Below are 12,796 nucleotides of genomic sequence, written 5' to 3'. Positions count from 1 at the left end.
TTTCCACACTCCACAGGCGCTGCATGCGATGTTTTTGTCCAGAGACAGGAGTAACAACTGCAGATTATGAGTTACATGCGGTGAGTCCGACATAATGAATCCACTAACACGACACAGCGAATGCCGGTGGTAAACACTCGTGTTCCAATACTCGTGCACGAGTTTTGGGAGGCATTCCCTCGAAAGGAGGGGGGGTTATTCTTACGCATGCGCTCATTTCAAAAACTCAGTAACAGTCTTTGGTTTCTCAGTCGACGAAAAGATCCTCTTTATCACCTTTAACACAGCAGGGACAGAACAGGATCTGCTAATGTTCTCCTGTCCAGATCGATTTTGTAGGCTATTTAAAAATTTTAATTTAGTAATTTAAGTTGTAATGCTTTGCAAGGACTTCAAAATACCAATTCTTTAAAATCATTAAGAAGTCATTCAATTGTAAAAAAGGACTGAGAGATATCCTAAGGAATAGGAAAACCAGGAAAAGAAATAAATCTCTTCACACATATAATCATCTATTCCTTCTTCCCATGCTCAAAAATCACGAGAAAAACACAAGTAAATGAAAAGGTGATCAGTCCACTTTCAGCAGACAGTAAGATGCACTTAAGCATTTATTTCTTACCTGTCTGGAGAAATCCCGGATGAGCCCCCAAAACTGTAAGATTATTTTAATCTCTGTTTATTGTCCCTAGTCGTGCATCATTCTTAGTCTGTCTTTTTCACTCATTGAATGCATAGGCCTATGGGAAAAAAGTCATGAACATGAAGCCAATCCGTTCACAAAAACTTCTCCCAATCTTACTTCTGGCTTTTCATACATGTTCAAAGGGTGGTGTAGCAAATGTCCAATGTGAATATACATTCATGATATAGGAATGTGGTACATATAGAAAAAAAGTCTAAATATGGTCAGCTTCTGGTCATGTAATCATTCTTCCCAGAGCAGCCTTATGGCCCTCTTTCCTAGACCAAGAAAGGGAGACCCTTTCTTGGCTGCTTTCCAAGAAACACACACACAAAGAGTTCATTAAAAACAGATGTGTGATGAAACAAGAAGAACTGCTGTTCTCCCCTCTCACTGTTACAGCCTTAAAGACCAGAAGAGAGAAAACAGGGAGAAACAGAGAAAGAAAAGTCAGGCTGATAAGATTTATGTTACAAAGTCTGTATATTAAACCGTTAAAAGGATTTGATGGTCACTAGTCTAGTGATTGTACGTTATTCTTTTTTGTCATCATTCAGGTTGGATTTCAGCTTTAATATATGTTTTTTTAAACAAAGCAGCTGATATTGCAAGCAGGAAGCTAGTGAACTGCCAAGTCACTTTCACTGATTAAACACATGGGAACACACATGGAAGCTCTTTAGGACCAGGAATGTGGAATCTGCTTTACAGACACGCCTGTTTTGCACACGTCACTCAAACACAGAGCCAGGAAACAGGACTCGCATGACATCAGAGGAACTGAAACTGAAGAGTAGTTGAGCTGTTGTGTGTTTGTGCCTCTGTTATCATGCTGTAAAATGGCAGAAGCCAGAATTTCAGTGGATCAGAATGAGTTCCTTTGTCCAGTGTGTCTGGATCTTCTGAAGGATCCAGTGACCATTCCCTGTGGACACAGTTACTGTAAGATCTGTATTACAGACTTCTGGGATCAGGAGGATCAGAAGAGAGTCTACAGCTGCCCTCAGTGCAGACAGACCTTCAGTCCAAGACCTGCTTTAGCTAAAAACACCATGCTGGCTGAAGTGGTGGAGAAACTGAAGAAGATTAAACTTCCTGCTGACTGTTACGCTGGAGCTGGAGATGTGCAGTGTGACGTCTGTCCTGGAAGAAAACTCAAAGCCGTCAAGTCCTGTCTGGTGTGTCTGAACTCTTACTGTCAGAATCACCTTGATCAACATGAGAGTTGGTTTAAAGGAAAGAGACACAATCTGACTGAAGCCACTGGACGACTGCAGGAGATGATCTGCCAGAAACACAACGAGATCATTGAAGTTTTCTGCTGCACTGATGAGAAGTGTATATGTGTGCTGTGTACGATGGATGAACATAAAAACCATGACACTGTATCAGCTGCAGCACAAAGGACAGAGAAACAGGTATGAACTTAAAAAAAAGAGGTCCCCCTATGCTAATTTACAGGTTCATAATTTTGTTTATAGGGTCTACTAGAATACATTTACATCATTTAATGTCTGTTTCACCCTTTATCTGAACACCATTTTAGCTTCAGTTTCTTTATAACACCCCTTCTGAAAATCGCAGTCTGCTCTGATTGGTCAGCTGGCCCAAGTCTGTTGTGAATGGTCTACTGCTTAGAGTGTGTGTCAGAAATGTAACACACCTGGAGGGATGCTGGAAGAATAGATGCACGTATGACATAATGTTGTAGGCCAATCAGCAGTTAGCATCACACTTGTTTCATCAACAAAATCCCAATAGGATCCCAATAGGGTTTTTCCATAGGCTTTTGGTTTATTGCAAAACTAAAATACTTAAACATTTTATCCTTCAAAATAATTTTCACATTTTTTTAAGTCTGAATGCAGTCACCAGAAGTAAAAAGCTAAAGTTAGGCTATAAACAAACTGCACCACAGTCCCATGACTTCAACGTCACCATCACTAAGCTTCCAACAGCTCTTTCAGTTTTTATCTAAAAACATTTTCCCAGAAGGTTTGTGTTAGAATAGTTTATAAGAGCACACATATGAGCATAATGAGGCTGTAAATGCAGACTGAGTTTACCTGTTCTGCGTGTTGACGTTTAATCTAAACATTTAACCATCAATTAAAAAGTACTTTTTAGCCAAAATTACCGGGAACAAATTGTCCCAGGAATTTTTTTTCCCCCAGACCTATTGCTAGCTGCATTTTCATAGTGGTCTAGAGTATCATGAAGATAGTCCTACGTCACAGACTACACACAACTTTCTAGTTCCCACTGGATTTCGTCCTCTGCATATAAGCTTAATAAAGCCTGAACCTCATTGTCAGTCCATTGGTGATCTTTTTTAAACTCCATTGTTGATTCAAATAGCAAACAACTCTTGGTGATTTGGTGAGGTAAAAACCATGTCTCTAAATAATAAAAGAATTTACATTTCTGGGTGAACTATCCTTTTAAAACTAGACATTGATGAAATAATGCTGACACTTATAAATTAACCCGTAATCATACTATGAAAGATTTTTAACCCCTCAGTCTCACCACTTCACTGATACTGGATTCATATCTGTTTCCTTGATGATTTATGAGATGTTTCTATTATCATTGGTTTGTCCTTTAGCACCAGCTGAAGAAGACACAGAGGTCATTCCAGCAGAGGATCCAGCAGAGAGAGAAAGATCTTCAGCAGCTGAGAAAGGCTGTGGAGTCTCATAAGGTGAGTCTGGAGAAGAAGAGAAGTTTGAGAAGTCTCAGTTAGGACTCATTAAAGCCACTGTGTGATTGTGATGTGTGTCCTAACAGTGCTCTGCACAGACAGCAGTGGAGGACAGTGAGAGGATCTTCACTGAGCTCATCCGCTCCATTGAGAGAAGCCGCTCTGAGGCCACACAGCGGATCAGAGATCAGGAAAAGACTGCAGGGAGTCGAGATGAAGGACGACTGAAGCGACTGGAGCAGGAGATCAATGATCTGAGGAGGAGAGACGCTGAGCTGGAGCAGCTTTCACACACACAGGATCACATCCATTTCCTGCAGGTAACAGAGATCTAGAAGAACAGGATCATAGTAGACTTGAGCAAGAGACTCACAGAGAAACATTTCATGAGAGCAGAATGAGCCGTTGATCTGTGTGTTCGGTTATTATATAATCATCAGTCAGACTCTCATCTGATCTTCTTCTTTTCAATGAGACTCACTTACAAATGCAGTTCAGCTCTGGAAATCTCTTAGGAAACATTTTTCCAAACAGAAACAGATCAAAACTTCACTAATATTTAAACTTTTTATTTTCAGTTTCACCTAGCTATATTTCCCATCATCTCTTCACTCATCCTTTTAAAATCTTTGACTTATACTACAAAATTTTGAGTAATTGTCACGGGGCAGGCCCCTCAGGCTGCAACCACCCCTAAAACCCGTACCACCCTTGGGGAGTCGGACAGCGGCCAGACAAGGACGACAGACAAGGCTTCAAGTAACACCGTATTTTATTGAATATAAAAAGGGAATCTAAAAATGATGAGTCTTCTGGGCAGGGTCGTTCCGTCCTGCGGACCCACAGAGTGCGATATAGGGGGGTGCTCTAGTGAATGGCTTCGCTATCTTCCAATGGGAAAGACGGGTCAGGGCTCACACTGGGAGGAGACTGCTGTAGGACTATTCAAGTACGTATTTCAGGTGACGTACTCCCTTCTTCCCAAGGGGAGGATGGGTCAGGACTTACGACCGGAGGGTCTGAGATGGGACAGTTAAGGTACGTGTTTTGGATACGTACTCTTCTTCTGCAGATGACAGGCAGAAAACTAACGGCTGAGGAGCTCCACTACCAGGCACTCCGGGATGTATTCCAATATGAAATCCTCTTGATGGGCTGGCAGACACAGAGCTTACAATAGGGGAAGTTCACTGCTGAAGAAGAGGATTACGTATCTCTGTATTCACCTGTCTGCTTTGCAATGACAGACAGAGAACTTACAGCTGGAGGAGCTTCATTGCAAGCAGTCAGGTGAGTATTCAGGTATGGCTTCCTCTTGAAGGAAGCTGGAGGAGCTTCACTGCAAAGCAGTCAGGTGAGTATTCAGATATAACTTCCTCTTAAAGGACTGGCAGACACAGAGCTTACAATGGGAGGAGTTCACTGCAAAGCAGGCAGGTGAATGCACAGATACATAATCCTCTTCTTCAGCAATGACAAACAGAGAACTTACAGCTGGAGGAGCTTCACTGCAGAGCAATCAGGTGAGTATTCCAGTATAACTTCCGCTTGAAGGACTGGCAGACACAGAGCTTACGATAGGGAGGAGTTCACTGCAAAGCAGGCAGGTGAATACACAGATACGTAATCCTCTTCTTCAGTAATGACAGACAGGGAACTTACAGATGGAGGAGCTTCACTGCAAAGCAATCAGGTGAGTGTTCAGGTATGACTTCCTCTTAAAGAAAGCTGGAGGAACTTCACTGCAAAGCAATCAGGTGAGTATTCAGATATGACTTCCTCTTGAAGGACTGGCAGATACAGAGCTTACAATGGGAGAAGTTCACTGCAAAGCAGGCAGGTAAATACACAGATACGTAATCCTTCTCTTCAACAAGGACAGTCAGAGAACTTACAGTTGGAGGAACTTCACTGCAAAACAATCAGGTGAGTATTCAAATGTAACTCCCTCTTGAAGGGAGCTGGAGAGCTTCACTGCAGAGCAATCAGGTGAGTATTCAGATATAACTTCCTCTTGAAGGACTGGCAGACACAGAGCTTACAATGGGAGAAGTTCACTGCAAAGCAGGCAGGTAGATACACAGATACATAATCCTCTTCTTCAATAATGACAGACAGAGAACTTACAGCTGGAGGAGCTTCACTGCAAAGCAATCAGGTGTGTATTCAGGTATGACTTCCTCTTGAAGGACTGGCAGACACAGAGCTTACAATGGGAGGAGTTCACTGCAAAGCAGGCAGGTAAATACACCGATACGTAATCCTCTTCTTCAACAATAACAGACAGAGAACTTACAGCTTGAAGGGCTTCACTGCAGAGCAATCAGGTGAGTATTCAGGTATAACTTCCTCTCGAAGGACTAGCAGACACAAAGCTTACAATGGGAGACGTTCACTGCAAAGCAGGCAGGTAAATACACAGATACGTAATCCTCTTCTTCAACAATGACAGACAGAGAACTTACGGCTGGAGGAGCTTCACTGCAGAGCAATCAGGTGAGTATTCAAGTATAACTTCCGCTTGAAGGACTGGCAGACACAAAGCTTACAATAGGGAGGAGTTCACTGCAAAGCAGGCAGGTAAACACAGATACATAATCCTCTTCTTACTTCTTAGAACGTGACAGAAAGCTCAGGTAAGTAGTGGACACCCGGCGGGTTTAAGTTCACACATCAAACAGTGCATCACATCACTTCATCACTGCAATTCAACACTCAGTGGGAAATACATATAAATGGCCGTCGCCCAGTTCAGACCTGGCATTCACGTCAGGAAATCCCATAAACAAGGAAGAGGATGGAGATCAATGGAACTACTCACAGTCTCTCCCAAACAATCTTACTGTCCAGCGATTTCCTCCTTCCGATTGAGTCAACGTGCTCTCTCAATACTCACAATGCCGTGCCTGATTGCCAGTCCCACTTCCTCTTCTCCACTGCTCACTCTTCCTCCGAGATTCACAGTCCCCCAAACAAAAGAAACAAAAAAAACGCCCCTTTTAGTGCATCCTCTCTCCTTTTATCCTACCCTAAGGGCAACGTGTCCCAATGTGCACCGCTGCCGGCAATCTTCACTAATCACCCCATTCGCGGGGATTTTTCGCTAAACCGGAACTAGTTGTTCCGTTGTTATTGGTCCGGCGGGAGGCAATCGCGGCGAACATTAGTTCCGCCTTGACAGTTGGAATTTTTGTCACCTCGTGACATAATGTTTACCATGCTAAACCTAAACCTGCTAAAAACTATTTGCCGGTAACACATTAATGAATTTGACAGTGAAGTTCATAAACAGGAAGTGAGGTTGTATATTAGCAATGCTTCAGTGTACTTAACACTTTGAGGAGAGTTAAAAAAGATCAACAAGAGCTGCTCAAATCTGACAGTATTGCAGGTTATTGGCTGAAGTGTGGAGCTGATGAGCTTTGATTTCTGTTTTCTGTAGAGTTTCCAGTCTCTCTCAGCTCCTCCTGAATCTACAGACGTAAATGACGATCCCTTCAGTTTTCTCTCCTCTTTTGATGTCTTGAGAGAATCTGTCCGTCAGCTGAGAGACAAACTGGAGGATTTCTGCAAAGAGCAGCTCAAGAAGATCTCTGACAGAGGTAAAGTCCTGGAGATTCATCTGCTCTCAGAAATGATCCTCCATCATCTCATATCATGTAGAAGATCATATTAGAAATGTCTTAGGAACGGATGCAGGGATGATTTTCTCTTGACATGATAATCACACTCTTCATTTCTGTTGATTTCCACAGTCACTTTCACCAACATTGTTCCCGGGACCAGGAACGACTTCCTACAATGTAAGTCACTAAGAAAACAGGCAGGAAAACTCACTGAGTATGTTCATGTTCTTCCTGTAGAAGGAGAAAATGATGATTTAAGGAGTAAATGATGATTTGCACAGGATATCTGGTAAACTGTACTGAGACACTGCTGATATATTGAACATGAAGAGTTCAGATACATTAAAAGATCAGGGGTCTCATTTATAAAACTGTGCGTAGGATCCCTACTAAAAGTGTACGTACGCGCAAAAGCTAGATTCTGCGTACGCACAAAAGCTAGATTCTGCGTACGCACAAAAAAAATCAGATTTATAAAACCACGTGTACGCCAGAACCTGCGCACAAATCCCTTTATAAATCCCAGTCAGCGGAAGATTGTGCGTACGTGCATCTCCACCCTGTCTCCTCCCCGAAATCACCATATATGGAGCTTACGATGCCTTGTTTTACTATGCATAACCTCATCTGCATATCATTTCCATACACGTTCCCAACCACGTGACACCATGGTTAACACCGTCAAAGGTACAAGACATTGGAAAATATTAGATATGGACTATAAATGCAATTTGTGCCACACATTATATTGATAAAGATAATCCAATATCCTCTTTATGTTTTAGAATAAATATATCAAAATATCCATAAAACAAAATTGTATAAAATACTTCAGATAAAGGTTTTAGAATAGAGTTGATTCATTCATTTCCACTGGCCAGATAGTATTTGAATAGTTTTAAACAATTCAAATCAAATTTATGCAGTTTTGCTGATAAGGTGAACATATCTTTTAGGAAGTTTATAGGCTATTTTTAGTGGAAACAGATCGGCCTACTTATTTATTGCAGTGTAAATACAATTGTCCGAAACGGCGCGTCACTGACAAAGTATTTTAAAAAGAAAACATGCAAATCTTACCGTTTTCCACAAATTATATCCTTCAAATGGTAATTGTCTGAAGATCCTTCACACGACATCAACACCTCCTGCAGCTGCGGTTATACAGTAAGATATTATCATTGGACCTATTCAAACTGGACAACGGACCGTTCGACCACCGAATCCAGCAGTGTCTTCCATAATATCTAAGTTAAGTGTGCATCACTGATCGTCATTCTCGAAAAAATATTTTGTCATAACATCTGCAGTTTAGTTTAAAGAGGAATTATTGTGCTCCCAGCGCTCCTCGCTGTCATTAAAACAGCGTGTCACTGGAAAAGTGATCGAAAGTAACACATCTACTATCTCAATTCATATCACTTTTGTCTCCAGAATGTGCGTACGCACAGCTCAAAGTTTGCTTAAAGGTGCGCATATTCTCCCATCAAGTTTGTTTTTATAGATCACAACCTTTGCGTGGGAACTGGCGTACGCACGTTTCCAGCCCCATTTTGTGCGTACGCACGCTTTATAAATGAGACCCCAGATTCATAATTCCTGATTGTGATGTGTTTTATCTCCTTCAGATTCCCATCAGTTCACTCTGGATCTGAACACAATAAATAAACGCCTCCGGCTGTGTGAGAATAACAGAGTGATTACTGGTACTGACACAAAGCAGCCATATCCTGATCATCCAGACAGATTTGATGGATCGAATCGTCAGGCGTTGTGTAGAGAGTGTGTGTGTGTACGCTGTTACTGGGAGATTGAGTGGAGTGGTGATGTGTTTATATCAGTGTCATATAAGAGCATCAGCAGGAAGGGAGGAGATAATAAGTGTTTGTTTGGACGTAATGATCATTCCTTGAGTTTGTACTGCTCTTCCATCTTTGGTTGCTCATTCAGACACAATAAGATAGTGATTAAACTCCCAATAAAGTCCATCATCAGGACAATAGGAGTGTATGTGGATCACAGTGCAGGAACATCTCTGGAGACACAATGAGCCTCATCCACACAGTCCAGACCACATTCACTCAACCACTCTATCCTGGGTTTGGGGTTTATATTGGATCATCAGTGAAACTGTGATTATGAATCAGAATAGACTGTAGAGAGATTTTACCCACAATGCTTTGAGCTCATGATAAATCAGTAACAGTGAGATGTTACAGAGTCTCTTATTGTTCTTATTGTAGTGTCACATAAATATTTAGGGGTTTAAGCATAAAGTGCTGAAACCCTATTGTAATTGCTCAGATTTTTATTATTTTTTTCTTCTTCCCTAAAACTGATCGGGCAGCCCAAACCGTAAAGCCTAGAGACTTGAAACTTTGTCAAATGGCAGTAGTCTTGCTCGCTACTCAGATTACCGGACTCGACCAAATTGGCCATTAGGTGGCGCTACAGCGATCAAAAGTTGTAAATCGCGTATAACTCCTAGACCTTTTGTCCTAGAATCAAGTGTCTTATACCATTGGAATCCTTGGCTCAAGACAGACAAAACATATCTCTCCGATTTCATTTCCGCCTGGAAAAATTGTCCACCATTTTGAATTTTGTCTGAAATCCGAACTAGTCCTAGGTTTTTCGCCCGATCGGAACCAAACCAGTGGAAAATTGTTCTCTGGAGTCTGAATATCAAAAGTTAACAACAAAGGGTTGAAATTTTGATTCACGGTCGCTAAGGGGCACCAAAATGTACAATGGGGCCGGAGCCACTTTTACTAAAAAGGCTATAACACGTGAAAGAAATGAGATATTTGCATCAAGCTCGGTTCCCATGTGTATGGGCTCTATCTTTGGTCACGATAAAAAAATTGCATAGATTGGACACTAGGTGGAGCTATAACTTGAAAAAAAACATGGAAACAGCTGTAACTATGCAACCGATAGTTCGATCAACTTGAAATTTGGTATGCAGTGTCAAGGAGGCATGATAGTCTATGAGAACATTGGCGTATCTCAAAAAACATGGCCGCCATCGGCCAATGAAATTTGAGCACCTATTAAACAAGGTTAACGGAGGCCGATCGGAACGAAACTCGGTGGGCATGTTCGACTCATGGGCCTAGAGGTCTGTAAGAATTTTGAAAGAAATCGGCCACTGGTTGGCACTAACGAGTTTTACGCCTCAGTAATCACGTGGTATTTCACAGATCCACATAGGGTGGATATTGATCTATTGCAGGACAAGAAATGTGATTTTGCGGGACAATGCGGGACACGTGTGAGACAGATAAATTTACAACTATTATGCTATGTGAAAATTGATTTACATTCGTTGGCAAACTTGGCCAATTAATTTTTTTCTGCCGGTGAGTGCCCAGTGCCCACACTATAATATTGCGCTTCTGGCAATATTACATCCTGGAGAGAAGACAATTCTAGATTCATGAGTGCACATGCAGGAAGACAAAGTTTGAGTAAGCACATGTTATATCTGAGCGAGAGAGAGCGCGCGTCCAGTTTTGCGCGAGAAGAGAATCTTCCTGTGAGTGGAGAGATTCTTGCTTGCACATTTGTTGCGCTCTCGTGTAACAATAATGCGCTCTTGACATTTGTCAATATAATAATGCAAATGAAACCGCCTTAAATGAACTATTAAAGTGAGAAGAAACTCGTGTCTGAAAGTTGCAATCAATTTTTTTATTGGTTAAAATGAATGAACAGTATCTTGTGTTTTTCCATAGGTGCTTGACCACTTCCATGCAAGGTGCTGGACCACTTCAATGCCTGGCGCTCGAGCATCCATGGGATCAGCGCATGTTCGGTGGAAATATTTGATATCAGGATGGATGATTACATGCTTTAATTTGGGCAGCTTTGAGCAGCTATTGAGGTTCTTATCCAGTATGTGAGATGAAATCCTTGCTGGTGTAGCTTTGTTTACCGACTTTGCTGAGGCCCCGCACTTAGATATTCCTTTGCGCTGTCCACTCAGTTGTCACCAGTGCGTTGGTTATTTTAATAGCTTGAACATGACGGCTGCACAAATAGATTGGCAGTCACTGTTTTTACATTTCTTACTGTGGTAAATTCAGGGATGAAAAAAAATAATAATACAGACATAACTGAAATGCGGGACACTGCTTACATCTTGCGGGACACGGGACAAAGCTCCCAATTTCGGGACTGTCCCACAAAATGCGGGACGGGTGGTCACCCAAGATCCACACAATATGCATATCATTAGATTGATCTCCACATTCTGAACAACTTTGCCTCAAGAACCAATGCTGTCAATCAAATCGTTCATTAAATATTCATGATTATGTGAAAAACCTACTTTTGCGAACTCCTAGGTTTTTTGCCCAATCGGAACGAAACCAGTGGTGGAATTCTCTGGACTCTCTAGATCAATAATCATCAAAAAAAAGTTGAACTTTACCCTTTGGGTCGCTATAACAGGGTCATTTAGGAAATGGCCGTGGCTAAATATACCCAAAAGCCTATAAAGCCTAAACAAAAACTCAGAACTTCACAAAAATAGGTGAGCACATGCAGCATATGACTCTGAAGAAGCATGCCAATTTTTATTGAGATCATACTATATGTGGCGCTATAACTGTTAAAAAGCTTTAAAAAACATGTTTTTAATGGTTTTGGCTGAAAATGTATAACTTTAGGAGTGGTCGACTTATTTTCACAGGAGTGACATCGTTAGACTTCTGAATCCTTGCAACAATAGTCCGATATTCCAACAATACCACGCCGAAAAAGTGGTGAAAATTTCAAATATCCATATCTGCAACAAAATGTGTGTAAGCACGTTTAATTAATTGAATGGAAAATAAACTTAACACAAAACAGACACTTTTAAAATGAAAGTTAATGAAAGTAAGCCAATAAGAGGTCCTCTGCTGCCACCTGCTGTTTAAAATATTAATCTATACTATTCACTATTATTGTTCTATAATTCATATTTAGACTTAATAAAATCACTATTTTAACATATACTAACATACATTAACATATACTTTTGTCAAAATTCATCACATTTTCATTTTCATTTCAACTGTTAACATTATTAGTTAACAGTTGTGCCACATTATGAGTAAAATGAAACCTAAAAATGATGTTTTACTGAGATTTGCAGAAAACATCTTTACACATCATGTATTGCAAATACTGAATCTACAACATGTAGTCACATGTAGTCATTAAAGTTTATTTACAGCTTTTTTATATTACATATGATCTGTATATTAATATTTATTGAAACTAAATGCTTAATAATAACTGCTAAACTAAAAATTCTTGTGTGTATTGGATTAATAATAATATATATCATATAATATATAAATCATAAAATAATTCTAAGAAATTATCATTAAAGCCAGACAACTTCATTGTTAATTTTTTTTTTTTTTAACTCCAACCGTTGCAGTCTGCCAGTCATATAATGCATGTCAATGGGAACACCATCTATAAGAGTCAAAAAAACATGCACAGACAAACACAAATTAAACCCTGCGGCTCGTGATGACACATTGATGTCCTAAGATATGAAACGATCCACAAGAAACCGAACAGTATTTATATAATTTTTACCTCTAAAACATTACTATGTCCAACGGCCTTGCGCATGGCATCCGGTGCATGATGTGTGTACGCGCTCTTGCGATGTGCAGTGGCTCTTATTTAGAAGGCGGGACTTATTCCGCCATATTGCGCTTTGCACTTTCACCCATTCAAAACACTATGAGTGACGCGTCTTGTGTTATTCTATCCACC

General features: G+C 40.7%; 1 protein-coding gene and 1 long non-coding RNA gene across 4 annotated transcripts; one reads left to right on the top strand and one right to left on the bottom strand.

The window, feature by feature from the left end:
- The first annotated feature begins 1,078 nt into the window (after window positions 1-1,078).
- LOC125246299 (E3 ubiquitin/ISG15 ligase TRIM25-like) lies at window positions 1,079-12,455 on the top strand. Of its 3 annotated transcripts, XM_048157247.1 has the most exons (7): window positions 1,092-2,103; window positions 3,294-3,389; window positions 3,476-3,709; window positions 6,832-6,991; window positions 7,145-7,192; window positions 8,644-8,721; window positions 10,753-12,455. In XM_048157247.1, exons 1-7 carry the CDS (start codon window positions 1,525-1,527, stop codon window positions 10,758-10,760), a joined length of 1,203 nt encoding a protein of 400 aa, XP_048013204.1. In that variant the 5' UTR covers window positions 1,092-1,524; the 3' UTR covers window positions 10,761-12,455. The 3 variants fall into 3 exon arrangements, with proteins under 3 accessions (XP_048013203.1, XP_048013204.1, XP_048013205.1); XM_048157246.1 differs by having other exon boundaries at window positions 1,079-2,103; window positions 8,644-12,455; XM_048157248.1 differs by lacking the exon at window positions 8,644-8,721 and having other exon boundaries at window positions 1,094-2,103.
- On the bottom strand, window positions 4,144-5,976 carry LOC125246397. The gene is made up of 2 exons (XR_007179843.1): window positions 5,855-5,976; window positions 4,144-5,749 (listed from the first exon to the last, which is right to left on the bottom strand). It is a non-coding gene; the product is annotated as an uncharacterized LOC125246397 (long non-coding RNA).
- Window positions 12,456-12,796: the final 341 nt, after the last annotated feature.

Source organism: Megalobrama amblycephala, linkage group LG14 (genome assembly GCF_018812025.1).
Source record: "Megalobrama amblycephala isolate DHTTF-2021 linkage group LG14, ASM1881202v1, whole genome shotgun sequence".
Classification (NCBI taxonomy): Eukaryota; Metazoa; Chordata; class Actinopteri; order Cypriniformes; family Xenocyprididae; genus Megalobrama; species Megalobrama amblycephala.
This window is presented reverse-complemented; position numbering and strand designations above follow the sequence as displayed.